Source organism: Lutra lutra, chromosome 18 (genome assembly GCF_902655055.1).
Source record: "Lutra lutra chromosome 18, mLutLut1.2, whole genome shotgun sequence".
In the NCBI taxonomy this organism is placed as follows: domain Eukaryota; kingdom Metazoa; phylum Chordata; class Mammalia; order Carnivora; family Mustelidae; genus Lutra; species Lutra lutra.
In genome coordinates, this window is record NC_062295.1 from 9419546 (window position 1) to 9446770 (window position 27225).

Genomic DNA, 27225 nt, shown 5'->3' on the forward strand with positions numbered 1-27225 from the left:
TGAATTTGGGTCCAGTTTAGGATACTCTGTGTTTCTAGCACCTGACTTACGGGTAAAGATATGAAACAAATCAACGAAGACTTTAATTTTATAAACATTACATCAAATACTGGTGTTTGAATGCTTTTCCTCTAGTTCTTGCTTTATTTGAAAAGGATCACATTCTTGGGGCGCCTGGGTGGCTCAGTTAGGTTAACCGTCTGCCTTCAGCTCAGGTTGTGATCTCAGGGTCCAAGGATGGAGCCCCGCATCGTGCTCCCTGCTCAGCAGGGAACATGTTTTTCCCTCTGCCTCTCCCCACCCCCATTCCTGCTGTTTCTCAAATCAATCTTTAAAAAAAGAAAAAAGAAAATGATCACACTTTTTTTTTTAAAGATTTTATTTATTTAACAGAGAGAGAGAGAGAGCGAGATCACAAGTAGGCAGAGAGGCAGGCAGAGAGAGAGGGAGGCAGGCTCCCTGCTGAGCAGAGAGCCCGATGCGGGGCTCGATCCCAGGACCCTGAGACCATGACCCGAGCTGAAGGCAGAGGCTTTAACCCACTGAGCCACCCAGGCGCCCCAATGATCACACTCTTAAACATGTACGGGGATCAGATCATAAAGAATCTCATAAAAATTTCGAGATTTTCAAAATCAGGTAGATATTGCATTCCATATAATTCTATAAATGAAATCATATCAAATAACAGCAGACTTATCCTATTCAACTCCAATGGGCCCAAATCAGTAATTGCTGTTTGCTAAGAAAAAACTCAAACAGGGACAGGAGCGCCTGGGTGGCTCAGTCTTTAAGTGTCTGCCTTTGGCTCAGGTCATGACCCTGGGGTCCTGGGATGGAGCCCCACATCAGGCTCCCTGCTCTGCGGGAAGCCTGCCTCTCCCTCTCCCACTCCCCCTGCTTGTGTTCCCTCTCTCCCTGTCTCTTTCTGTCAAATAAATAAAATCTTTAAAAAAAACAAACAAACACAAAAACCTCAAATAGAGATGAAAGAATTACAGTAGCTGGTGTTTTCCACGCATATTTACTAATTCCTAAGAACTCACAGACTATGGACTAGCTTATTAATATCATCATCGCCTTTGTTTGGTCCTGACCTGATTTAACAAAACAGATCTGACACGCTTGTCTCAGTTCATGGGTTCCTTCGAGGGGATGTCGGGGTGTCACTGATGAAGGTGGTTTAGTAACTGCACTTCCAAAAAAGTTTCCAAAGTCATTTCTGGGGTGACTTGAAATTCCCAGGAAACTCTCAGAAGCAAACAAGTTGCCTGGTCCATTCATCTGCAAGAAGAACAAGAAAAAAAAACAAAAAACAGGGAAAAAAAAAAAAACAGCCAACAAATATTGCACTATCACTAAAGAAGGAAACAAATTTGTGAAAAAAAAAAAAAATTCTTCCTCCGCTGAAATCAGTGCTAGTCTGTCCTTGCTGCGCTTCTACATAAGAAAACGGTTTCTTTTGGTTTCCTCTCCTTGGGTCTCTAGGTCCCTCCCCCATTGCCTTTGATCCTCCTTGCGAGTTTTTAAAAGTAACAGGTAACAGTTCTGCTTCGACAGCACCACAGCGTGCAATTTTTATCCGCCCTGATCTCAACTCCCCTGTTTTTGATTCTGCTGAGCTACAGCCTCTTACAGGGTCTGCGACAGACCCAGCCTTAAACACAGAGCATTTACGACCGGGTGTCCCAGGAGAGTCTTATTTTAGCATTATTTCCCCCAGCACGTCCATTCAAGTAAGTCAGTTACTTAAGCAAAAGGCCTACGTTCAAGTTTAAGCAACGACGTATTTACAAAAGAGGAAGTGACACTTACAAGTAAAAGGGAGGAATTACTGCCGCTAAGCGCTGTTCCCTCTCTAGAAGTTGAGGTGGACAGATCTAAAATAATAAAAACACTTCAACAGACCTTCTCATTCTAATCATGTGATAAGAACATCGGCTCAGGGGCTGACTACGACTTCCCCGACTTCCCCGCGTTACTTCCCCATCCCCGTTCCAAACTTTCCTGCTCACTCTCGACACCCAGACTGGGCAGGGGACCTCCCTCTGGAAACCAAGGGCACACACAACCCTTAGACAAACTTAAATAAAGAGCTGTTTTCAGAGCCATGAGCTAAAGCAGGGCCTACAGAGCAGGACCAGTTAAAAAGACTATGAAAATCATTCATACTCCAAAAGGGAAAAGAGCCTCTCCTTTTCAAAGTACAAAGCCAGAACTCTTCACATTAAGGAAATTAGTAAGGACGCGATGACTTTCTTTGTCTCAGTCTACCACTCAATTATTCGCTCTCTGCCCTTCTGTTTCACACAAATTTAAGTTTTTCAGATATCAATCTCTTGAAATTAATCATTATGATTTTTCTCCCTTTAACCACGTAACAGCGCCTTGGAAAAAATATGAAGATTGTTATCATCACTGTTTAAAGTATATATCAAACCCGGAATTACAGAAACAGGAGTCAGACAGACCAAACACTCAGCAACCCCTTGTAAAAACTAAGATACCAGGCGGTCCGTTGACCTCTGAGAATGGAGTCTGAAACAGGAAACTCGAATTCTAGAAGTCTAATTCTGAAAAGTCTTCAGTGGAAATTACCGTTAACTATGTGCCTCGTTCAGAATTTAAAAGGGATAGCCTGTCTTTAAGGCTCTCTCAGATGGGGTACTCCTTCCTTGCCGGAAACAGTAAAAGTCATTCTGCGCCCTGTTCCCCCAAACAATAGTCACCCCACTTAACACGCTGTCTTGTTTAAGAAAGCAAACAAAAATGAGTGCCACGTACAACCCTATGTATTCCTATGCTTCTCGAGCTCCTGCATGGCACACGGTTCAGGCCAGGCCAGTTAAAACTGAAGACTGAGTTTTCAGCCACCCTGAAAATAATCCAAGTACCAACTACCCAGAGTCAAATCACTGCCAAACACGCGCTGTCTTTTTTTTAAAAATTAACTGTGATTATTTACATGAATGGCTCGATTCTTACCTCGCTTGGCATCACTCATTGAAAATGAATTTAAAGAAGAGCAGAAATCTTCCAAGGATGAAGTCAAAGGCGGGTACAGCTCTGAGAAGGAGGGCGGAGGAGCATACCTCGCACCGATGGGCAAGGTGCCCAAGAGAGATGCCGAGAAGGGTATGCTGGGGGGGACGCTGGCTGCTGGGAGGGCTCCTCTGACTAATGCTGATGGCTAGAGAAGAAAAAAAGAGTCTGTTAAAATCCAGGAAACTCAGTTACAAGTAGGCTGAACTGCTCTGAACGTCAGCACACAGACACAAAGTCTCACACTGGGCAATTACGTAACAAAGTTGAAATCAAAATCAAGATTCCGTAGAAGAATCTAGGATATAGAGCTTAGTTCTTTGCAAGACCACTTTTCTTTTCTTTATATATATGTAGATATATATAATTTTTTTAAGATTTTATTTATTTATTTATTTGGCAGAAAGAATCACAAGTAGGCAGAGAGGCAGGCAGAGAGAGGGGGGAAGCAGACTCCCCGCTGAGCAGAGAGCCCGATGCGGGACTCGATCCCAGGACCCTGAGATCATGACCTGAGCTGAAGGCAGAGGCTTAAACCACCGAGCCACCCCCAAGACCACTTTTCAAAAAAGATCAAGATGTGATGTCCGGTGCTATTTCAAGCCAGATGTTTCATTCCCATTTCCTTTCACTCTGATTTCCTTCCTTCACCCCACCGGGAGACTCCTAAGAAGAGGCCTTATTCCGGAGGAGTAGTGTGGGGGCTGGGGAGAAGGAAGGCTCTCAAGCGAAGGGAGCTGCAGAAGCCATCCTTCCTGGGGATGTGAAGGTACCATCTCACCAAGACAAATGGAAGGCTGCCTCTCCTCCCCACTCACTGCGACAGGTTACTGAGAGGAAAGTTACATACTATCCATGTTAACCGTTAGAGTTTCCTAGATACACCCTACCTGATGGCCATGGTAGAGACCAGGAAACCGAAGGTGAAGAAAGTTGCTGAAGACCGGAGTGGGAAGATGCAAAGCCCGGGGTGCCTGCCCTCTACCCTGTTTTTCCTCTACTTCAGCCGCGCTGAAACCGGCCCTGAATTTCTCCGCCTCTTCCCCCTCCTCTGTTGCTGCCGCTGCCGATATTTCAATAAACTTTATGGCAGAGATCAGTCAACTTTTTCTGCCAAGGGCTCAATGTTAAGTATCTGAGCCTGTGCCCACCACGGTGTCTGTTTCAACTATGCCACTACGTGGCTGCAATGCAAAGGCAGCCACAGACACTACTTCAGTGGACGGTCGTGGCTGGGTTCCAATAAAACTTTATTGATGTCCCTGAAATACGAAGTTCATATCATTTTCATGTGTCACCAGATACTGTTCTCCTTTTTTTTTCCTTCCAAACATTTAAAATTGGAAGCACACACCCAGCCCCCCATTCTTAGGTTGTAAGCCAGACAAGCAGCAGCCTGGGTCCAGATCTGGCCTTGGCTCTACAATTGTCCTGAGGCATTATCTCTTAAGCCCTTAATCCAAAAGACATATTTTTCTTTAAATATCAAATGCCGGGGCGCCTGGGTGGCTCAGCGGGTTAAGCCGCTGCCTTCGGCTCAGGTCATGATCTCAGGGTCCTGGGATCGAGCCCCGCATCGGGCTCTCGCTCTGCTCGGCGGACAGCCTGCTTCCTCCTCTCTCTCTGCCTGCCTCTCTGCCTGCTTGTGATCTCTGTCAAATTAAAAAAAAAAAAAAAAAAAAAATCAAATGCCTATTCTTTTTCAGGATTTTACATCTTTTTAAAAGGATTTATTTATTTATTTAAAAGAGAGAGAGGGGCTCCTGGGTAGCGGCTCAGTGGGTTAAAGCCTCTGTCTTCAGCTTGGGTCGTGATCCCAGGGTCCTGGGATCGAGCCCCGCATCGGGCTCTCTGCTCTGTGGGAAGCCTGCCTCCCCCCACCTCTCTGCCTGCCTCTCTGCCTACTTGTGATCTCTGTCAAATAAATAAATAAATCTTTTTTTTTTAAGATTTTATTTATTTATTTGACAGAGAGAGATCACAAGTAGACAGAGAGGCAGGCAGAGAGAGAGAGAGAGGGAAGCAGGCTCCCTGCTGAGCAGAGAGCCCGATGCGGGACTCGATCCCAGGACCCTGAGATCATGACCTGAGCCGAAGGCAGTGGCTTAATCCACTGAGCCACCCAGGCGCCCCACTAAATAAATCTTAAAAAAAAAAAGAGAGAGAGAGTGAGTGCATGTGCACAAGCAACCAGGGCTCCATCCCAGGACCCTGGGATCATGACCCAAGCTGAAGAGAGAGGCTTAACCAACTAAGCCACCCAGTCACCACTCTTTTTCAGAATTTTAAACACACCCTTTCCATGCTATGTGATTCCAACAGGTGTTGAGGAAAACTGGGTCATCACTAGATTAGCGTTCCTATTTTACTGAAAAAATAACCACATGAGCCTGGAACCACCAGAGAAGGACAAAAGTCATTTTTAAGGTAAGAGACCCAAAGTTTAGCCTACAGATAATACTGAAAATACAGTTATACGGCAATTTTTTTTTTTTTTAAATTAAGCCTGGGGCAACTGGGTGGCTCAGTTGGTTAAGCATCCAATTCCTGATCTCGGCTCAGCTCATGATGATCTCAGGGTCGCGGGATCGAGCCCTGCAGAGGAGCTGAACATGGAGCCGCCTAAGACTGTCTCTCCTGTTCCCTCTCCCTTCCCCCACCCAACCCGCTCACGCTCTCTCTAAAAAATAATAGTAACATGGGGCGCCTGGGTGGCTCAGTGGGTTAAGCCTCTGCCTTCGGCTCAGGTCATGATCTCAGGGTCCTGGTATCGAGCCCCTCATCGGGCTCTCTGCTCAGCGGGGAGCCTGCTTCCTGCCCCCTCCCCCACCCCACCTGCCTCCCTGCCTACTTGTGATCTCTCTCTCTCTCTCTGTAAAATAAAAAATATTAAAAAAAGAAAAGAATAAAAGTAACAGATAAATAAAAATGAGGCCTGGCTTCAAAAGAGAAGAGTAACGTTGACATTTACCAGAACAGTTTCATTGGCTTCAGGGGCTGAATCAAGAAGGTCATCTATTTCATCTCCAAGGACCATATCTCCATCATCCAAGAATGCTTCCGGCATAGCGAAGGGGGTCTTCCCTCCGTTTGCCAACACTGTCGATGGCAGAGAGCTCTCTTCCACTTGCAGCGGCAAAACGGAAGTTAAGGGCATAATGGGAACGGAGGCCAGCTCACTTCCAACTTGGTGAGAGAAGGTGGATGCAGGCACAGAGACAACGGGAACGGCTTCCTGCCTCGGAGTTAATAAATCTGTAACACGGACAGAAACGCACGCGCTCGCCCTCAGTGGACCCACAGAAGACGAGCGTCAAGAGGCAGTAAGAGAAAAAGTGCAGAGCTAGGTGACACTAGGAAAGCGATTATACAAACAAATGAAGAAAGAGAGGAAAAGCAATTCAAATCAAAGGGTAAAAAGAATTCTAAAAGTTATTTGCTTTACCCAGGAATAGACATATCCCGTTGTGAAAACGTATGCATGTTTCTCACGGTGCCCGGGCCCCTTCTGGCCAGGGCTGTGAGATGCGGGGGCGGCCGCAAGAGGTGCTCAGGGGCCGCCTACCGACTTCCAGTCAAATCTATCCCTTACCCGCACAGCCAGCAGCCAAAGTTCGTTTTGGAAATGATTCTCGCTTTAATACTAACAACCACACGGGAATCTTATCTGACGACACTACGAGGTACACAGTGTCTAAAGCTGGCACTTTCTAGATGAAGAGGATAGGTGAAAACGTACCTGGCTCGATATCTTCCACAGAACAGTTCAAAGCCTAGAAATTAAACCAAAGAGCAGATCATAGTATCGGCAGGGTTCTAGGCTACAAGCCGTCTTGTCCACGTCCCTCTAAGAAAGCAGCGCAAGTTCCCGCAGAAAGTGCACTTCCTTCCAGTTGAGATTCAAGAAACAAATGGGACGTTTGGGGCCACGGGCTAAGCAGGGCTGGTCTAGGGGCACCACTGCCTGCTGCTTGTGGACACTATTTCTCAACGGATGCTCAGGACCACGCCCGTTCCAGAGGGACTAGTCCCGCCACCGCTCACTCCCCAACTCACGATGGCATCCTAACTGCTCCAAGATGACTTACCTTTAAAAAAACAACTTGTTCATTGTGTTAAACCCAGTGACTCCCCAAATTAGTTAAGTGGCCCTGAGCCACTTTTTCTAAGAAAACCTAACATCTATGAACATCCTGGAAAACACTCCACTGGCCTTCAGGAAATGCTGGTTAAAAGATAATACTTGAGCTGTTTGTTTCTTTTTATAGGACAGGAAGCTCTGGCCAATTATGTGTCTGAGGAACAAAAAGCCCTCAAAAATAGACGCAAACCAAAAATATTAAAAGCAGAACTGCCAATGCTTCTTTTTTTTTTTTTTTTAAATAAAAAGCTATGAGTCTTACAGAAGGAATCACTTTACCTTGGCAGCCCCATTCCCAGGAACTGATTTTAATGAAAGCTGAAAGAAAATAAAGACATGAATTAAAAAAAAAAAAGAAAGAAAGAAAGAAAAGAAAATCAAGTTAAAAATAGAACTGGCTCTAAGTTACAAAATGAAATGAAAATCCCTCCTGGAGAGAACTCTGGCTTACCTCGGCCCTGACGTACGCTTTTCTTATCTTAAATCCCAATTTCTGAGCTAGTTCTTGAGTTAGTTTTATTACATGTTCATCCTGGGTGGGTGGGGAGAACAACAAAAATAAGATTAATGGAGGCTTCTATGTACTGACTATGAAGACGAACAGGCAGAAAAGCAATAAACCTATTTTGTCCAGACACTTGCTTTCTGAGCACTTTCTGAGTGCTCCAACTGAGCATGCGGACAGCTGGCTGGAAACGTTAACTCTTTCAATGCCACTTGTCCACACGGAAGCAAGGAGACGGTTATGATGTAACAACGAACTGAAGCACAAGATCCGTACCTGAGGTACCGCCAAGGAGCACTTCGCTACAGAGTCGTAAGCCTCTCTGTACCTTCCCAAGTCGCTGAGAGCCTTTGATTTCCGATAGAGAGCTTTGCAGTTACTGGCATTTAAACTGAGGACGGCGTCACACTCCTCTAAAACTTTATCGTGGAAACCCTGGGGTGTGAGACCAGAGAAAAGTTAGCCACAGCTCATTTCTTACACTGGTGACTTCCTGCAAATGCAAACCCATGGAGACCCAGATTACTACCCCCAACCCTTTTAAACTTTTGAGTCTGCTGTATCACTTTTCTTTCTGAAAATTATCTTCATTACGAAATTTCAAATATACAAAAGTACAAAGATCACTCCCCATGTACCCAACCTCCGGATCAGATAAACATGAACATCTGGCCAGAAAAGCCCCAGATCTTCAGGAAATAAAACTTCTCAGACACGGCTGATGCCCCAGGTGTCAGTCTCCTGTCCTACTCTCTCCACTAGTTACCCTTTGGCAGAGCTCTTGAAAATGTCAGCTGGAGGGGGCACCTGGGTGGCTCAGTGGGTTAAAGCCTCTGCCTTCGGCTCAGGTCATGATCTCAGGGTCCTGGGATCGAGCCCCACATCGGGCTCTCTGCTCAGCAGGGAGCCTCCTTCTCCCCCCACCTCTGCCTGCCTCTCTGCCTACTTAGGACCTTTGTCAAATAAATAAATAAAAATCTTAAAAAAAAAAAAAAATGTCAGCTGGAGGGGGCACCTGGGTGGCTACCCTGGTTAGGCATCTGGCTCTTGGTCTGGGCTCGGGTCCTGATCTCAGAGTCATGAGATCGAGCCCCACATCAGGCTCCAAGCTCAGCAGGGAGTCTGCTGGAGGTTCTCCCTCTGCCCATGGGCACGCACATGCCCCCCCCAACAAATAAATCTTAAAAAAAAACCCAAACATGTCACCTGGAAATGTAACTCCCAAACAGCTAGCCGATGAAGAATCCACTACAGAAAACAAATCTGTGAACACCTGTGTCTTCCATCGTCAATTACAGCAGACACAGCCCAGAAGCCAGACTCACACGGCAACTTCGAGGACCAGTCCAAGAAACAGAGTATTTCTAAAATCCCTAAACATTTAGCCAAAGCTGATTTTTCAAAGCCTCAAGCCACTCTAAAAGCGTCAGTATGTCTTTCTTCAAAACAGAAATTAGAAAATTGACTTTTAATGTACTATGTCATTGAGAACTTTTTTTCTCTCTAGAAACGCTGTTTTAAAAGAAATCACAACTCACCATGTTAGAATAGCAAGCAATACGATTTATATGCAGCTTTTCAATTATTTCTTTAGGGATGACAATTTCTTCAGACTTGGCATAACCAGCGATATTCAAAGCTTCTGTGTACTGGCTTATTGAGTTGTTCCAATCACGTTCCCGATAAACGTCATTGCCTTCATTAAAAAGATTTCTCACAAGAGCACGTAAATATACCTTAAAAAAAGAAAGAGACCACTTGAAGCCCTTTACGGAACAAGTCCAGGTTTAAGGAAATTTTCGTTTTTATACCAAAAACTTCCTGAGCCTTTGATGAAACAGAACAAGAAACACAGCTATAAGAAACTAGGAACCCAGAACCTGCCACCATCTCAGCGAGGGCTTCATCTTGCTCACTTTTTAAAGAGGAAATTCCATTTCTCATGGAGAGAAATGCAGCAAACTATTTGTTCACATCCCCAACTCTGTGCCTATGAGAAAGTCCTACAAGGGGAAACTCTAGGTCACAAAGAATGAGCATCGTAAGCTTCTGACCAGTATTTCTGAACTGCCTTCCAAAGGGGCAGGAACACTGAACACATCTAGCAGTTTCCTTCATGGCACCCCCCGCCTCCCAAAACAGGGTAGGATGTGTGCATCTGTGTATGTGTACACATAAAACCCCTACCGATTTCTAGGTGGAAAAACTGTCCCCTTTCTTATTTGCATGTCTGATTACCAACGATTTTCCACATTTTTTTGTTGTTGTTGTTTCTGTATCTTTTTTTGTTTCAGAGGTAGAATTTTATGATTCATCAGTTGCAAATAATGTCCCACATTTTTACAGACCATTGTATTTCCCCTTTTGTAAATGTTCACTCAAGTCAATTACGGATTGGGGAGTGGGGTGGTAAACCTTTTCCTCACCAAGGAATTGTAGTATGCACATCCTTTCGGTATGTATAAAAGTTCTGAAGTTTCAGTACATATAGAAGTTCCTTCGTGATTTCTATCAGTGCTTTAATGTTTTTAAAAGTCAAGACCAGGGGCGCCTGGGTGGCTCAGTGGGTTAAGCCGCTGTCTTCAGCTCAGGTCATGATCCCAGGTCCTGGGTTCAAGCCACACATTGGGCTTTCTGCTCAGCAGGGAGCCTGCTTCCTCCTCTCTCTCTGCCTGCCTCTCTGCCTACTTGTGATTTCTCTCTGTCAAATAAATAAATAAAATCTTAAAAAAAAAAAAAGTCAAGACCAGATAAATAGTACAAGAACAGACAAATATTCAAGTCTTCAGTCTCGTTTTGCAAAATTCCTGTCTAAGCTGACAAAGGTAGTAAAGAACACTGGACAGATCAACCTTTAACAAGGGAGGTGACTTGTGACCTGCCACTTCATCTCTCGGGAACCCAGTCCCAAATGTCAGGACTAGAAAATGAACTGTAAAATGAACGGATTGTTCTGGGTATTTCCGAGCCAAAATACTGATTCTACATCTGTTTGGAGAGAGGGAGGGAAGGGAGAAGGAAAAAGGCAGAGAAGGAAACAGAGAAGAGGGGGAGAGAGAGAGGCAGAGAGAAAGAAGGAACATTTAGAAGGATCAAAACCCACAGAGACAAGAAGCCACACGTGAACAAACAGTCCATACCAGGGCCTTTAGTCCAAGACCCAGAAAACCAGGCTTCCACTGTGTTTCTAACTAGGTTCATCTCTAGCTCTCCCCTCTTAGGATCCAGGCACCCTTTACTCCTGTTAGATCCTCTCTTCTCCTAAATTAAGAGCGTGTGTGTACTTTCCTTTGCAACATAATCTGTCCCCCTTATTTTCAATGAGCTAAGAGGTAGGCTCATGGTATTTTTCAAAGGTCTCAGAAGAAAAATTAGTGTACACTACCCTCATGGAGGAAAGACAATACAGGACAACTGTCCACCCGTACCAACAAATACCGTTGTCTCGTATGTGTATAAGACTGGCAAACTCTCTAAGCGCCCAGAGAGTAAATGTTTCAGGCTTTGTGGGCCAGATGGTCTCTGCCTCGGCTACCATATGTCATGCAAACAGCCACAGATAACATATTAACAAAGAGGTGTGGCTGGGCTCCAATAAAACTTTATTCATAGCAACAGACAATGGGCCACATTCGGCCCACAAAGCCGTCGTCGGCCAACCCCCACTAAACGTGATAGTTCTCAGGCTACTTGCAGAGCTTTTAGGCAGATGTTCCCCATCATTACCGCATACTGTTCCTGTGTTCCTGGGTATGACAGTGGTGACCTAGGAAAAAGAAACCAAGTAACTGTAATTATCGGGCTCTTATCAGGATTTCTTGATCCAGAAGTCATTGTAAAACAGGTTCTATTAGCTTGCCGCAGGTTCAAAGCACATCTGAAAGACCTACCTCTCTTTTAACACCACGACTCACATATAAGGTAGGTATGGGGAAAGAAGAATCTGTAACTCTTCCTTTATGTTCTCTTTAGTAAGTGTAACACTTTTCTTCTCCAACCTACCTCTACTAAAAGAAGGCTTAATTCCTCAAATACCAAAAAATCTGTGAAATAGCATCGAACCACTAAGAGTTGTGACTGAGTCGCTGTATACAGAGAAGGTGGTCTCCTTCCCGGGAAGAACATGGAGGCCCCTCTGCCGGGACAAGTCCGCCCAGGCCCCGGGCTGTACCATCCCGGCCACGCTCTGCCACCCTCGAGAAGGCTAGTTAAAGCCCAAGCTTCTTAACAGAAATGTTTGATTATAAAAGCCCTGCATACAAGTTCATTCTCAGTCACTTTCCAGTCTTCGGAAGTGTTCTGATGGGATTAGGTTCCAATTCCTCTCGGTTTAACATTTTCAGAGACACTGAAGGATTTTAGTTCTAAAAATCAGGGACAGTAAGATACACTTCAGGGGCACCTGGGTGGCTCAGTGGGTTAAGCCTCTGCCTTCAGCTCAGGTCATTTAAAAAAAAAAAAAAAAAAAAAAAAAGATACACTTCAGAACAAGAAATCAAAAGTACAAGAGCAAAAACTATTGCTGCATAAAAATATCTCATTTCAGACCTGAATTAAGGGCACTTATAAACCAGATTTAAGATTTCTTAATCTAGGGCACCTGGGTGGCTCAGTGGGTTAAAGCCTCTGCGTTCAGCTCAGGTCACGATCCCAGTGTCCTGGGATCGAGTGCCACATCGGGCTCCCTGCTCAACGGGGAGCCTGCTTCCCCGCCTACTTGTGATCTCTGTCTGTCAAATAAATAAATAAAATCTTTAAAAAAAAAAAAAAAAGACTTCTTAATCCAATATAAAAAGTACAGTTGACCTCTTAAACAACACGGGCTTCAACTGCGTGGGTCCACTTATAACTTTCTCTTTTTCAACAAACACAATACAGTACTGTAAATGTTATTTTCTCTTCCTTATGACTTTCTTACCACTTTCTTTCTCCAGCTTGCTTTACCTTAAAACAGAAATAATACATATAACGTACGAACATACATTAACAGTCAATGTGTTCATTGACTGTTTATGTTATTGGTCAGGCTTCCAGTCACCAGTAGGCTATCAGTAGTTACATTTTTGGGAGTCAAAGGTTATACGTGGACTTTAAATTGGCAGGGGGGGCGGTCTGCACCCCCTCGCCCCACGTTGTTCGAGGGTCAGCTGCACCATGTGCCACGAACGCAGGTACGAGTCAAGCCCTTACTGTATAAACTGCAGTCCTTCCTTAATGTTCTGCTGCCTTTTTCTTCTCTCCTCGGACACACTGGACATGTTACCCCACACATCCACGTTCTAAATGATCGATCTGAAAAGAAACAAGACATAGGGTTACATCAGGCTCCTGGACCCCAATGATAACACCCATAAGTGGTGGTCCTGCCATGCAATTACTTGTGGCCATGTCCCTCTCTGATGCCTTGACTCTGGGGTCCCCGACGCTGAGAACCCTGGCTTATCTGGATGGTCTGGGCCGCCCAGGGCACAGAAGCATCGGGTCCTCACTCTCTTTCAAGGTTCAACAGCCACACTGATTCGACATGCTCCTCCTGGACAATCACCGTGAAAAAGTGATTTTCCTCCACCCCCTCCACCTCCCCCGCTTCAGCTCCAAGTTTTGTTCCTTCCCTTTCTATACGCACGCACGCAGAAGCTGCCGCTAAAACAGTCCTGGCCTTGTTTGGCTTCTGGAAGCTCTCCAGAAGTGGAAAGGTTTCACATCCGCTTGCCTGGGAGGGAGTCTGACTTCCTGGTAAGCAGAGCGGAAACCCTATATATATTTTGTTGTACAAACTTCTGAAATAATCCTTGTGGATACAACTGATAGAATAAAAAATCTGAATGAAGTCATTCATTTGGAATTTTCTAGAAAGTAAGGGTTTACTGGCAAACGTCAACACCAGTCAAAGCTATTTGTGTCTGCCCCCCACCCCCGCCCGACCATCACTGTTCATTAAGCAATTTCCGGCAAGTTAAGGGAGAACCACAGGGAAGAGATCGGTGATAAAACACCATCTCCCAGCATCCTAAACCAGGGTTTCTCCAGCTCAGCAGTTTGGGCCAGACAGTCCTTTATTTTAGGGACTGCCCTGTGCACAGTAGGATGTTAGCAGCACCCCTAGCCAGCCCCCACTGATGCCAGGAGCACCACTCCCCCAACATGACCACCAGAAGTACCTCCAGGGTTTGTTAAATGCCCCCTGGCAGGGGTGAGGAGGGCGCACAGGTTTCCTGCATGAGTGCTGGGACCTAAGCCTCAGAGGACATCTGCTCACACAAACTGTGCACGAGAACGCATGTGGCGGATGAGGAACTTGTACCCAGGCTTTGTAGCAGAAATGTTTTAGTTTCACTATTGCTTGACATTCATAGTTTTATTTTTAAATCTACCTGTTTCAAAATGTAGGGGATAGGGATGAGCTCTGGAATGCCCCAAAGGTAGGTAACTGGTGATCACTTTTTTCATCTTTTAAATACTGTCAGTTCTAAATATTTTGGTCTTCTGCCCAAGTTGTTGCTTTACTGAAGTCTTTATATGTGAAATGATCTATCTGGGGTTGGCTTTAAAATATTTCAGCAAGGGGGCGCCTGGGTGGCTCAGTCAGTTAAGCACCTGCCTTCCACCCAGGTCATGATCCCAGGGTTCTGGGATGGAGTCGTGCTCCCTACTCAGCGGGCTCCCTACTCAGCAGACTCCCCACTAAGCCTGCTTCCCCGTCTCCGTCTCCCTCTGCCTGCCACTCTGCCTGCTTATGCTTTCTGTCAAATAAATAAATAAAACCTAACTTCCTTTAAAAAAAAAAAAAAATTCCAGCAGGGCACCTGGACAGCCTAATCAGGTGAGCATCTGACTCTCCATCTCAGCTCAGGTCCATTTTTTTTTTTAAGATTTTATTTATTTATTTGACAGCGAGAGACACAGCGAGAGAGGGAACACAAGCAGGGTGAGTGGGAGAGGGAGAAGCAGTTTTCTCGCTGACCAGGGAGCCCAATGTGGGGCTCAATCCCAGGACCCTAGGATCATGACCTGAGTTGAAGGCAGACGCTGCATGACTGAGCCACCCAGGTGCCCCTCAGCTCAGGTCCTGATCAAGTTAAAGCCCCATGCTGGGTGTGGAGCCTACCTTAAAAACAAATCAAATCAAATCAGTGGGTTAAAGCCTCTGCCTTCGGCTCAGGTCATGATCCCGGGGTCCTGGAATCGAGCCCCCCCCCCCCCCCCCCGTCGGGCTCTCTGCTCAGTGGGGAGCCCGCCTCCTCCTCTCTCTCTGCCCGCCTCTCTGCCTACTTGTGATCTCTGTCAAATAAATAAATAAAATCTTTTAAAAAAAATCAAATCAGGGGCGCCTGGGTGGCTCAGTGGGTTAAGCCGCTGCCTTCGGCTCAGGTCATGATCCCAGGTCCTGGGTTCGAGCCCCGCGTCGGGCTTTCTGCTCAGCGGGGAGCCTGCTTCCTCCTCTCTCTCTGCCTGCCTCTCTGCCTGCTTGTGATCTCTCTCTGTCAAATAAATAAATAAAATCTTTAAAAAAAAAAAAATCAAATCAGACCAAATATTCCAGCAACCAGGGAAAAAAAAAAGAAAAAGAGAGGTGAGAACGAAATAGCAGGACGCGGCCTGTGGGTGACAAACAGGGCTTCTTTCTACTTCGTCAATATGTGAAGTATTTCCAAAATAAAACGTTTCCAAAGCCCATGACATGGAAAGCAAATGGCATTACTTCTGGAGTTGTTTTTCAGGTAATCTAGCTGAAAGGGGGATGAGTGGGTGGAAATCAAACAAGACTGCCAAAAACAGGGACACCTGTCCCAACTGGCGATGGGAGTATACGGTGGGGGGGCTTCTCCGCTTCCACCTGTACATATCTGACCATTTCCTGAACAAAAAAAGTTTAAATTTCTACTTGCATGTACCAAGTTATTTAAGGAGGCACGACATGTAAAAGAAAAAGTTAAAAAATGTACTTGATAAGTGGATTGTGCCAGAAAAAAACTGCCCTGGAAAAAAAAAAAAAAGGTAAGATCCAAGTATCCACAATACAACCCAGTTGTGATTTTTTCAAAAAGGGTAGGGGGAGACTATATAGTCACATTTGCTCGTATATCCACGATACAGCTCCAGACGGAACCACCGCGGTGGTAGAAAACTGGGGACAGGCCCTTGTCATTGCGTACCTTTAAAACTTTCTTCCTAAAAAAAAAAAAAAAAAACTTTCTTCCTGAACCCTGTAAGGGAATTACGGCTGAGAAAAAAAATTTGGTATTTTTTAAAAGCCTTTGTAGCCTCTGAACCGTTCCTTGAAAAGATGACGTAAGGGACCACCAAGCCTTTTTTCTCTTTTATTTAAAGTGAGGCCAATTTTGGGAAGACTTGGTGGCTCATTCAGTTAAGTGTCTGCCTTCTGCTCAGGTGACGACCTCAGGGTCCTAGAATGGAGCCCCATAAAGAGCTCCATGCTCAGCGAGGAGTCTGCTTGTCCCTCTCCCTCTGTGCTCTCTTTCTCTATCAAATAAATAAATAAAATCTTCAAAAAATAAAAATAAAATAATAAAGTGGGACCAATTTAGGGTAAGAGCTTACCACTCAAAGGCACCCAGAATAACACCTGGCGGGGGGGGGGGGGCAGGGAATCACAGCAGTCAGGCCTGAAAGTCAGTAACAAAAGTCTACCCAAAGCAAGAACTCTTCCCTATCTTCAATGAACAGGACCCCTTCCTCCCAACCTACAGTGAAGGTGGGGAATTAGCCTGAGGTCCCTGTTGGCCTAGAAGGGATTCTGGGATCAGGATAATCCTCGGAGTTAATAGTCTTAGAGCTATTTCCCCAGAAAAGTGCCAGAAAACCTTGAACCTCGACCTCTTAAGGACAAAGGGCCGGTGGCAAAGAGCTGACAACCCAAGCAGACGATTAAGAAAAAGTAAGACGGCAGGCTCTTTTAATAGCGTGAAACACATGCTTCCTTGGGAACATAGTTACCAGGTGACAGTCAAAGGCAGTAGGATAGGGGATCTCATGTTCTTCTAGTTCTCTCCCCTGAAACTGCACTACGACAAACTGTACACAGAGCTGGGTTACAAATCTTTCTCAATGAACACCACATACCTATGTTCCACAGTGAATATTTTGCCATTTATCCCATCTGCCCATCTTTGTCCACCCGCCCGTCCCTCTGTCCATCCATCCATCCACCTTACTATTTTGATAAACTGCAAAGCGGCAGACGTCAATTATAATTCATCAGTACGCATGTCAGCACGCACATTATTACCCTAGATTTCAAAGTTTGTTTACAGTGTTTTTAAGGTAAAATGCAGAAACTTTTTTTTCCTTGTAAAACACACAAATTTCAAGGCAAGTTCTGAACAAAGGGTACACTCCTGTCATCCAGCCCCAGCCCCCCCCCCCCACCTTGATATAACGCCCTTACAGTCACTCTAGGAAGTTCCCTCAGGCCCCTTCCCCAGCCAATCCCTGCCACACCCCTACCCCTGGCAATCTCTGTCCTGATTTTCTTCCATTCCAGCTGAGTTTCACCTGAGAAATACACCCACTCCTTTCCCGTTTTTGAAAGAAAGAAAAGATAGGGTGCCAGGGTGGCTCAGTGGGTTACATGGCTGCCTTTGGCTCGGATCATGATCTCAGAGTCCTGGGACTGAATCCCACATCTCCCCCAGCCTACTGCTCCCCCTGCTTGTTCACGCGCTCTCTCTAACAAATAAATTTGAAAAAAAATTTTAATAAAAAAAGATAAACGTTTTATACATCATCTTATTTTGGGATCCAGCTAAAATCTGGCCTCGATTTTATTTTATTTTTTTAAAAGATTTTATTTATTTATTTGACAGAGATCACAAGTAGGCAGAGAGGCAGAGAGAGAGAGAGAGGAAGCAGGCTCCCTGCCGAGCAGAGAGCCCGATGAGGGGCTCGATCCCAGGACCCTGGGATCATGACCTGAGCCGAGCCCGATGAGGGGCTCGATCCCAGGACCCTGGGATCATGACCTGAGCCGAAGGCAGAGGCTTTAACCCACTGAGCCACCCAGGCGCCCCTGGCCTCGATTTTAAAGTGAGGAAGGATCTGATAAAGTTAATCCAATAGCTACTTTTCTTATTCAAACTCCGCAGAGCAGGACAGGCATCCACTCCCTCCTTGAGACTGGGGCTTCATCTCCCGCGGGGCCTCCAAACAGGAGAGCCCTGGGCCTTTCCTGGAGCCCCTCCTCTTCCCCAGCCGCACCCCCCCACCCCCGGACCTCCTCCACCCCCACCCTGCCCCTAATACTAGGACGGTGAAAAGGAATGTCTCCTCACCTGTCACTAGGCCACCCAAGCGCCCTTCCTCAGAGCAACCACCCACTGTTACGGTCTCTTCCACGTCCTGACAAAGAAATGTTGTGAAGCATGAGAGCATCTTGACTGCGGCGGTGGCTCCGTGAATCCACACAGGGGATAAAATTGCATAGACAGACACACACCGAAGTGCACGGACAACCTGGTCAGAGCAAGAGCCTGTCCTCTGGTTAACAGTATTCTCTAATCTCAGTTTCCTGGCTTTGATCCTCCACTACGGTGACATGAGATGGCACCGCTGGGGGAAATGGATGAAGGCTTCGTGGGCCTCTAGACACCACTTTGCAATTTCCTGTGAGCTTGTAATTATTTCAAACTAAAGAGTTCAAGCCACCCTGTGCGTCTGTCATTTTCTATACCATCTGGGGCTCCCAATGTGTTCTGCACTTGCTTCTGTCTCTCCGCACCTAACCTCAAAGGGCACTCCCTACCAGGGCACACGAGAAGCTGCTTTAACCGCCGGGATCCGGTTGTACCATCGCTTCTGATGATGCGCATTTGGGTCGTTTCCAGTCTCTACAGTTCACCAGGCACCCGGGACTTTTCATGTATGTGTCCGTGTGTGTGTGTGTGTGTGTGTCCGTGTGTGTGCAGATACACATACATGCGTATCTTCAAAGAAATGCCACGGGCTAAGGGCGGCATGCGTGTGTTTATATCACCAGCCACTGCCAAGGTAGAACACGACCCTGCCCCACATCGCACAGGGGCCCCGATTTTACCACTTCACGGACCACTCCTCTAGTGTTTCACTCCTGCCAAACCCCCGGTAAGAAACGTGTGACAGTGGGGTGACAATGTGACGAGCTTTCCGTCTCAGCCCTTCTGTCACTAGGGAGGCTGCTCTAAGAGTCATGTCACTTGTACTTCCTTCTCCATGAACTGTCTGCTCGGATCTTTTGCCCATTTTCCTTCCAGACTGCGCTTTGCTCATTCAGGAAAGCTCTTTACAGAGGGAGGAAAGCAGACTTTTGTGGTGTTGTTATTGTTCTTCCCCATTCGATGTCATTCCTTCCTGGTTTCCTATGCTTTCTGACAGAAGCTTTTATCTCTAAGTGGCTGAATGTTATCAATATTTTCTCTCATGGCACCTGCATTCACACACACTCACATACACCTTTGCCAGTTTGAAATTATAACTCTGCATGTTTTCTCTGAATACTCTTATTGTTTCACAAAAAAAAAAAAAAAATTTTTTTTTTAATGCAACCCACCAGTGGACTCTAAGAAGTGATGCAGGGATATGTCTAATTCCCTTCCAAAGAGCTACCTGGTCTCCAAGCAGCATTTATAAGACCACCATCTACGTCTATGCTGATATGCGTAAGGCTGTGACATATATGAATTTCTGAGCCGTCTATGATTTTTACTCAGCACTTCTGACTTGAACGGTCCCAATTCTAGGCTCTCCTGCCAATCCAAACCCTTTGCTCCATCTTAACTTTTCAGTAATGAAACCCACCTTCTCCCCCCTTGCTCAAATCAGACCCCTGGCACCACCCTCCTCTTTCTTTCCCAGCACACTTCCATCAGCCCCTTGACAAAGCCCACAGGTGACACTGCGGAGTATGTGCAGGGCCCCCCAAATCTGGCCATGGCGCAGGCTTCCTCCGCCACCCCAAGCCGGATCACAGATTCACAGATCGTACCACTCACTCACGTGGATGTCGCAATATCTTCCTTTCCTTGCCTCGGCTAGGAGCTCCCAGTCTTCTCCACTGTCCCCTCCCCCCTCCACTTCCCACACTAAACTAAAAGGAATGTTCTTTTAAACACACAAATCAGTTGTTACCGCTCTGCTTTAACTCCTTCAGGGGGTTCCCTGGGCACTTAGATAAAAAATCCAGAGTCCTTACTGGGACCTGTCATAGTCCAGAGGATCCTCATGACCTCTTTTCACCCATCTTCATGCACTCACACATTCAGCTCCCATCACACTGGGCTTCTGCGGGTTCACAGATGAGTCAAGGGCTCCATGTCTCTGGGGCATTGTGCTTGCTAATCCCTCCACCCAAAACACACTTCCCAGAACCTCACAGAGCTGGTTCCTTTTCCCCTGGAGTCCTGGCTTAAATATCACCTTTAAAGGCCTTCCCTTATCCCCTCAATTGTTGCCTTATCCCATGTTCACTGTGCTGTTTGCTTCTAGAGGTCCCTTGTCTTTCTTAGTACTGATTATCTACCAACATCTGGATCCAGGTCAATATATATTTGAATGGAAGAACGAAGGACGGGCCAAGCATAAAGGGAATGCTTCTTGGGTGGCTCAGTGGGTTAAGCCTCTGCCTTCGGCTCAGGTCATGATCCCAGGGGGTCCTGGGATCAAGCCCCACATCAGGCTCTCTCCTCAGCAGGGAGCCTGCTTCCCCCTCTCTCTCTCTGCCTGCCTCTCTGCCTACTTGTGATTTCTCTCTGTCAAATAATAAAATCTTAAAAAAAAAAAAAAGGAGAATGCTTCTTATAAGAGGCCCGAGAGTTAACACCCAACATGAAAGGGGAGGCGTGACAATGGAGGGTCCCAGGGAGGAAATGACCAGGCAGATAGAGCTGGCTGTGATGGACTCTGCCTCCTACCTGTTAGGGGAACAAGGTGGGGAGGAAATCAACACAACGGGGATCAACCAGAGACACCGATAGAGAGAAAGACCACAAGCGACCCATGAAGGAGCACAGTGATGTGTTTCCTTCCCTGCCAACAGCGGAGAAGCAGGGCAGACGCACTTCTCCCTAAATAAAAGGGAACCAGAATGGGATAGTGCACTTTAAAGCAAGAAACTCAACTAGATATAAATCTCATTGGATTATCTGAAATTTTACAAGCTGGAATATCCTCATCATCTCATCTTTCTTCTATCAGCTGATTTTAAATCTGTCACTCATTCCGAAGTTTTAGGTAAGGCAGAAAGGTGCCCTCGGTCTTCATTACAATTCCTTATTTACTCAGTGCCTATACAGTGAAACTGATCATACTAAAGTCTGGTACAAAACACAACGCTAGAAGCTGGACACTGTACTCTTACGTGGCATTTTAGCTTCACTAGACAACTTTAGAAACTAGCTCCCATTAAGAAAAGACACCGCGGTAACTGAATACGTGATTGCAACATAGTGTAGAGACAGAACAATAGCTAACACTTAGCGCCCTTACTGGATGCCAAACATTGTTCTATGTGCTGTGCATGTTTTAAATCATTTAATCCTCATAATAGTCTCAAGAGATAGGTACCGTGAGGAAATTTTGCATAGTGAAGTAACACAAGCAGTCCAGGATCACAGCTAGGGAAGTGGCAGAGCTGGGTTTCAGAGCCAGACAGGCTGGCTCCAAGCCCGAATTCTTATCCACCAGGCTATTCTGCACTGTAAGTGGCAGTGATGCCAGGAGGAGGGCGAGTAGTCTAAGTCAGCCCCGGGCTGGGCTCTGAAAGACAAATACAGCTCTGGCAGACAGGTGGGCATTTTAAGGACACTCTAGGGGGGCAGAATAAACACACCTCTGCGTACTCACACACACACACAGTGACACGCTCAAGGAACACCATTTAAGAAACTTAGAGCAGAGGGTTTCCATGGGGATGCAGCAGACTCAAGGAGGTAGGATAACAGTCCAGGGAAAATATGCATCTGGAAATATGCTTCACCCATAACATAATGTGTTTAAACACAAGAACTGAATACTAAACAGTCGTACAAGACATACACAGCAAAAGAGAAAGTGAGCAGGGTATACGCACAGTGTTTGTACTTTCTCCTACAAAGGTATTCCTAGGGGCGCCTGGGTGGCTCAGTGGGTTAAGCCTCTGCCTTCAGCTCAGGTCATGATCTCAGGGTCCTGGGATGGAGCCCCGCATTGGGCTCTCTGCTTGGTGGGGAGCCTGCTTCCCCCTCTCTCTCTGCCTGCCTCTCTGCCTACTTGTGATCTGTCAAATAAGTAAATAAATAAAATCTTAAAAAAAAAGATATTCCTAAATTTCAAGTGAAAAATTATAGTTACCAGTCCTGATTAAATTGTATCCTCAGACTCAAGCCTTTCCACAGAAAAGCATAAACAAAAAAAATGAAAAGTAGTTAAAGTAACCCTCAACCCTGCCTTGCAACAGTTAGCTCACTCTGTAACACTTACAGAAGTGTTGGGCTCCATTGTAACTCTCAGAGACTACAAACCCAGGCAGTGAAACATCCCAGATGTTCCAACACTTTCTTGAAACAATGACTCTTCTACTGGACACTTTGTTATGAGACAGATGTGAGCCCCCAAGCAAAAGTCACAATAACTCAGAGGAAGGCCTGGACTCTCCAGTTCGTTCTGGTGGCAGAGGGCCTGGAAATTAACATGCTCTTTACAGAACCCACCCATGAATACTGGAAATACTCATCCTCCATAACCGGCACGATCTCATTCTGATTCTAACCCAACCTGTTTCCAGACTCCAATACATAGCAGAGAGAGAAACTCTCTCAACAAAGAAAATTTTGAAACTTGTATTATTCTGCAAATTAGGACAAGAGCATCATTTGCAATCAGCTCAACACTTCAGTTCAGCTCAGAGTGAGAAGGACCAGGCGGGGGCTCCTGGAGAGCCTAGAGGACAGGAGGCCACATGCCATCAGGGAAGCAGGAAAAGATAAGCAGATGGTACAGGCTCCCAGCCGCCCTGCCCCACTCAGATGCTCGTTTAGAGCACTGGCCAATAGCAGTATAAGGCGAACCACATATGTAATTTCAAATTTCCAAGTTGCCACGTTCAACAAAAGTAAAAAGATACCCGTGTAAATAATGTCAACGATTTATTCTGGTTGACCGGATTAGGTTCAAAGTATTATCATCCTAACATTTTAACTTAAAATTATGAGATCTTGGGGCGCCTGGGTGGCTCAGTGGGTTAAGCCTCTGCCTTCGGCTCGGGTCATGATCTCAGGGTCCTGGGATTGAGCCCGCATTGGTCTCTCTGCTCAGCAGGGAGCCTGCTTCCTCCTCTCTCTCTGCCTGCCTCTCTGCCTACTTGTGATCTCTCTGTGTCAAATAAATAAATAAAATCTTTTTAAAAAATTATGAGATCTTTTACTGTTGGGTTGGTTGGTTTTTCCCATTCCATACCTAGTGTTTAAAATCAAATATGTCTTTTTCAGCCGGGGCACATCTCAGCTGGGTCCAGCCATGTAACTAAGCGCTCAGCACGCCCGTGTGGCCGGCGGGCGGCCACCTTCCCGCGCAGCTCGGGTCTCATGTAAGCAGATGCCCGCTCTCTCCGTACCTAGCACAGGTGCCTTCTTTAATCTCTAAGCACTTGGGGCGGTGGGCGGGGGGGGGGGGGACGACGGGAGAAATACCCGAGCGCTGAAGAACTCCCCAGCCCGGGCGCAGGCGCAAACTCTCGGGCCCCGCCGGCGCTCCCCGGCTTGACCACACCCCTGCGATGACCGTCCCCAGCCGGGCCTTCGCGCTAATGAGAACTGACAGGTCTCCATTCGTCACCGGTGGGGAAAGAAACCCAAAACCCGGCAGTCCCCATATCCCCAAGAAAGACAGGAAACCCTCCGCCGCGCGTCCTAGCTGGGCGCCCGGCGCAAAAGCAACGGTGGGGGGGGGGGGGGAGGGCTGGTTCCCCCGAAATAAACGAGCCACGCACTCGGCGCGCGTCCCTCCCGCCCCCAGACCCAAGACACTGGATTAGGGGACCCGCGGTGACCGAACAGACACAAACGACGGAAAAAATAAACTGGTGGAGGGTTGGGGGGAAGGAGGATTAAGTAAGCAGAGAGGAGGTGCGGGGCCAGCGGGAGCGCGTGCAGGCGTGGATGGCGGGGAGCGGCGGCCCTGGGCGCCCGGCTTCCCGCAGACTCGCCCCGAGGGGCGCCCCGCCGCCGGAGGGCAGGGGAGGGGAAAGGAGGGGAGGGGAAGAAGGGGCGAGGAGGGGAGTCCCAGGGACCCCGCCCGCCGGCGTCCGCCGGGAGCTGCCGGCCCGGGCGGCGGCGCGCCCTCCGACCTCCCCTCCTCCGGGGGCCGCGACCGCCCCCACCTCCGCCGCCCCGGCCCCTGGGCGCCGCCGCCCCTCCCCCGCCCGGCGTCCGTTAACGGCCGCGCGCGAGCACGAGGCGGCGGCGGGCGCGCGCCGGGCGGGGGAGCCGGGCGGGGGAGGGGCGGGGGCCGGGCCGGGGGCGCGCGGGGCCGGGCGGCGCCCACCTACCTGCGGGGACGGCGGCGCCGGCCGGCGGGCGGACAGCGGCGGGCAGGGGAGCGGACGGCGACGGCGACGGCGGGGGCCCGGGCGCTCGCTCGCTCGCAGCTTCCCTCCGCGACCCGCGGCGGCGGCTCGGCTGCGCCCGCGCGGCGCCCTCTGGCGGCTGGAGGCCGCGCCGGGCGCCCGGGAGACGCCGCCATTGGCTGCGCCCGTCAGTGTCGTTGCTGGGGGCGGCGGCGCCACGTCGGGCCGGGCCGGGCCGGGCCGGGCCGGGCGGCAGGGGGGCCCCGGGCTGCGTGACCACCGACTGCTGGACGCGCGGTTCAAATTCACGGGCGCGCGCGCGCTTCCCGCGGGCGGCGACCCCGGAGCGGAGGCGCGGGGCTTAGACCGGCGTCCGACCGGGAGCTGACCCACTTTCGGGGTTCCGGCAGCCTCCCCCGAGAGGCTGTTTACTTGTCCAGGCCTCAGACCTCCTCCGGTGCTTCGTACTCTGAGAGTGGAAACGGGAGCCCCGGAGCCACCATATTGTCCCCGGTCTTCCGGACGGAAGGGGCACGGGCGGCCCCGGGGGAGCTCCGGGAGGCAGGGCCCGCCTCGGCCTGGCTCTGGGTTGCCTGGGCTCCCCGGGGCCTGGCTCCCGGGCCTGCAGGTACCACCCCAGTGCCACGTCACCCACAGTACTGGACGCGGCCAGGTGCCCCTGTGGGCCAGGCCCGGCCCTGTGCTCCGGGGCTCCGCAGTGTACAAGGCAGAGTCCCCAGCCAGGCATGGGAAGGGGAGCAAGGTGTAGAACAACAGGGACCCAGACCATTTAGAGCAGTACAAACCAAAGACACGGAAGCCAGGTGACATGACCGAAATGGAGGGCTACACTGAAGGTGTGGGTGAGTCACTAGCAAAGGCCTCAGAAGGTGACCAGCACGCAGAGATGGGGAGTGTGCCCCGGGAGGAGGGAAGAACCAGTGCAAAGGCCCTGAGGCTGCAGCTTGGTGTCTGGGGAGCAGGAAGGGTCAGAAAGAAGAGCAGGGCCATGACCTGGAATTTGGAGTTTGTTCTGTGTGGCATGGCAGTTCCTTGACAGATCTGAATTGGGAGTTCCGTAATCTTGATTTGCATTCTAGACCATTCTCTCCGGCTACTGTGCAGAGCCTAGGTCATAGGAGGGACAGGACGAGGAACAGGGAGACTAGCTACGTGGCTCTCTCACAGTGTTCAAGGGGACGTCGATTTACAAATCAGCTGTATTAGTCTGTGTAGGCTATCCTAACAAAATGCTACAGACCTGGCGACCTAAAGCAAGAATTTTCTGCCAGTTCTGGAGGCTGGACATCCAAGATAAAGGTGACTGTACGGCTGGTTTCTGGTGAGAACTCTCTCCTTGGCTTGCAGGTGTCCACCTCCTCACGGTGTCCTCATGTGGTCTCTTCTCCGTGCACACGCATCCCTGGTGTCTTTTTCCCATAAGGATGCCCCTCCTGCTGGTTTAGGGCTCTCTCTCGTGAACTCTTATCGCCTGAATCACCTCGGTAAAGGCTTTATGTCCAGATAGTCACATGCGGGTCAGGCCTTCAACATTTGGATTTGGAGTGGACACAATTTGGTTTACAATACCAGGTAAACAGTGTGACGGAAACATTCAGGGAGAGCTGCCAGGGCCTGTGTGGCATCCGGGAAGTCCTTTCTAAGGAAGAGGCTCTTAGGGCCAGAGGCGGCTTACCATTTGGGTCTCAGCTCCAATGGCTGGCTGCTCTTGGAGAGGCCTAACCCGCAGCCCATCTAATGCTGCTCGGGAGTGTTGGGTGCAGGGTGCGGCTTGGTCCTTACAGCAGCCCTCCCTATCTGGAATGACTTGTTGAATCATCTGGGTACTTACAGCCTATCTCCACCCCACTAGGAGAGCAGAGACCCTGTTTTGTTGTGGATTCCCAGTCCCTCGTGGAGTGACTACCACTTCGTAAACCCTTCTTGAATGGATGTCTACAGGAACCTCGGAGCCAAGGTCTGTAGGTGCACAAGAGGCAACTGGCTGCAGGAGCATGTGGAGAGAATAGGAAAATTTAAGTCAGAAGATCCCGAAAGGCCATGGTGGCCAAACCCCAGAGTGCTGGATGGGGTACCAGGGAGTTGAGACCAGGGAGCTGAGACCAGGGAGCTGAGCAAGGGCCAGGCACTGAAGGCCATCGTAAAGCCACAGGAAGCTGCATGCTTTTCAAGGAACAACTCGACGGGATTGTATTCGTTTCCTGTTGCTGCTGCAACAGATCGCCACAAACTCAATGGCTTAAAACAACGCGTATTTATTATCTGACAGTTGTGCAAATCTGGAGTCCGAAGCGGGTTTCACTGAGCTACAGTCAAGGTGTCAGCAAGGCCGGTTCCTTCAGGAGGCTTCAGGAGAGGATCTCTCTTCTCACTGTCCCCAGCTTCTAGAAACCATCCAAATTCTGTGGCTCCATGGCACCTTCCCCCAACTCAATGCACGGCTCTGACTCGGCTTCTGTTGCAATTTCTCTGGCTCTCCTTCTTTCTCTCTTAAGTACCCTTACCTTTAGAGGAGTGACTAATGAACGGAGTAAGCTTTCCAGCATCATCATTGGAGTCAGAAGGGGCCCTTGCAAGCCACTGCACCCCCAGACACTGAAGCATATTCCCTGGTCCACCGTTACAGAAACTGTTCCCAAGGGCGTAATGAAGGGGTGACCCATCTCTTAGGGGCACTGAAGCAGAAAAATGCTTGAGAATCACTGGCTTAAATATGGAGCCTCAGGGGCACCTGGGTGGCTCAGTGGGTTAAGCCTCTGCCTTCATGATCTCAGGGTCCTGGGATCAAGCCCCACATCGGGCTCTCTGCTCAGCAGGGAGCCTGCTTCCCACCCCCCTCTCTCTGCCTATTTGTGGTCTCTGTCTGTCAAATAAATAAGATCTTTAAAAAAAAAAAAAAAAGTAGAGCCTCAATCTTGGGACCGTTATCACTATATACAGAAACGGACTGACCAGAGGGACAACATCAAATAAACAATAATG

General features: G+C 48.3%; 1 protein-coding gene across 3 annotated transcripts in view; it reads right to left on the minus strand.

The window, feature by feature from the left end:
- ZC3H7A (zinc finger CCCH-type containing 7A) overlaps window positions 1-24341 on the minus strand; it is a 37501-nt gene extending 13160 nt beyond the window's left edge. Inside the window, exons 1-12 of one of the 3 annotated variants that reach the window (XM_047713152.1) lie at window positions 24205-24341; window positions 12879-12980; window positions 11415-11454; window positions 9227-9424; window positions 7965-8123; window positions 7635-7715; window positions 7463-7501; window positions 6782-6815; window positions 6014-6297; window positions 2986-3190; window positions 1816-1880; window positions 1098-1284 (exon numbers count right to left, since the gene is read on the minus strand). In XM_047713152.1, the coding sequence (XP_047569108.1) occupies window positions 1098-1284; window positions 1816-1880; window positions 2986-3190; window positions 6014-6297; window positions 6782-6815; window positions 7463-7501; window positions 7635-7715; window positions 7965-8123; window positions 9227-9424; window positions 11415-11454; window positions 12879-12946 (1360 nt within the window). In that variant the 5' untranslated portion in view covers window positions 12947-12980; window positions 24205-24341. Of the gene's footprint in view, window positions 1-1097; window positions 1285-1815; window positions 1881-2985; window positions 3191-6013; window positions 6298-6781; window positions 6816-7462; window positions 7502-7634; window positions 7716-7964; window positions 8124-9226; window positions 9425-11382; window positions 11455-12878; window positions 12981-23114; window positions 23562-24204 lie in introns of those variants that run through there. The other 2 variants (XM_047713153.1, XM_047713154.1) reach the window with 2 other exon arrangements.
- Between the last annotated feature and the right edge of the window lie 2884 nt (window positions 24342-27225).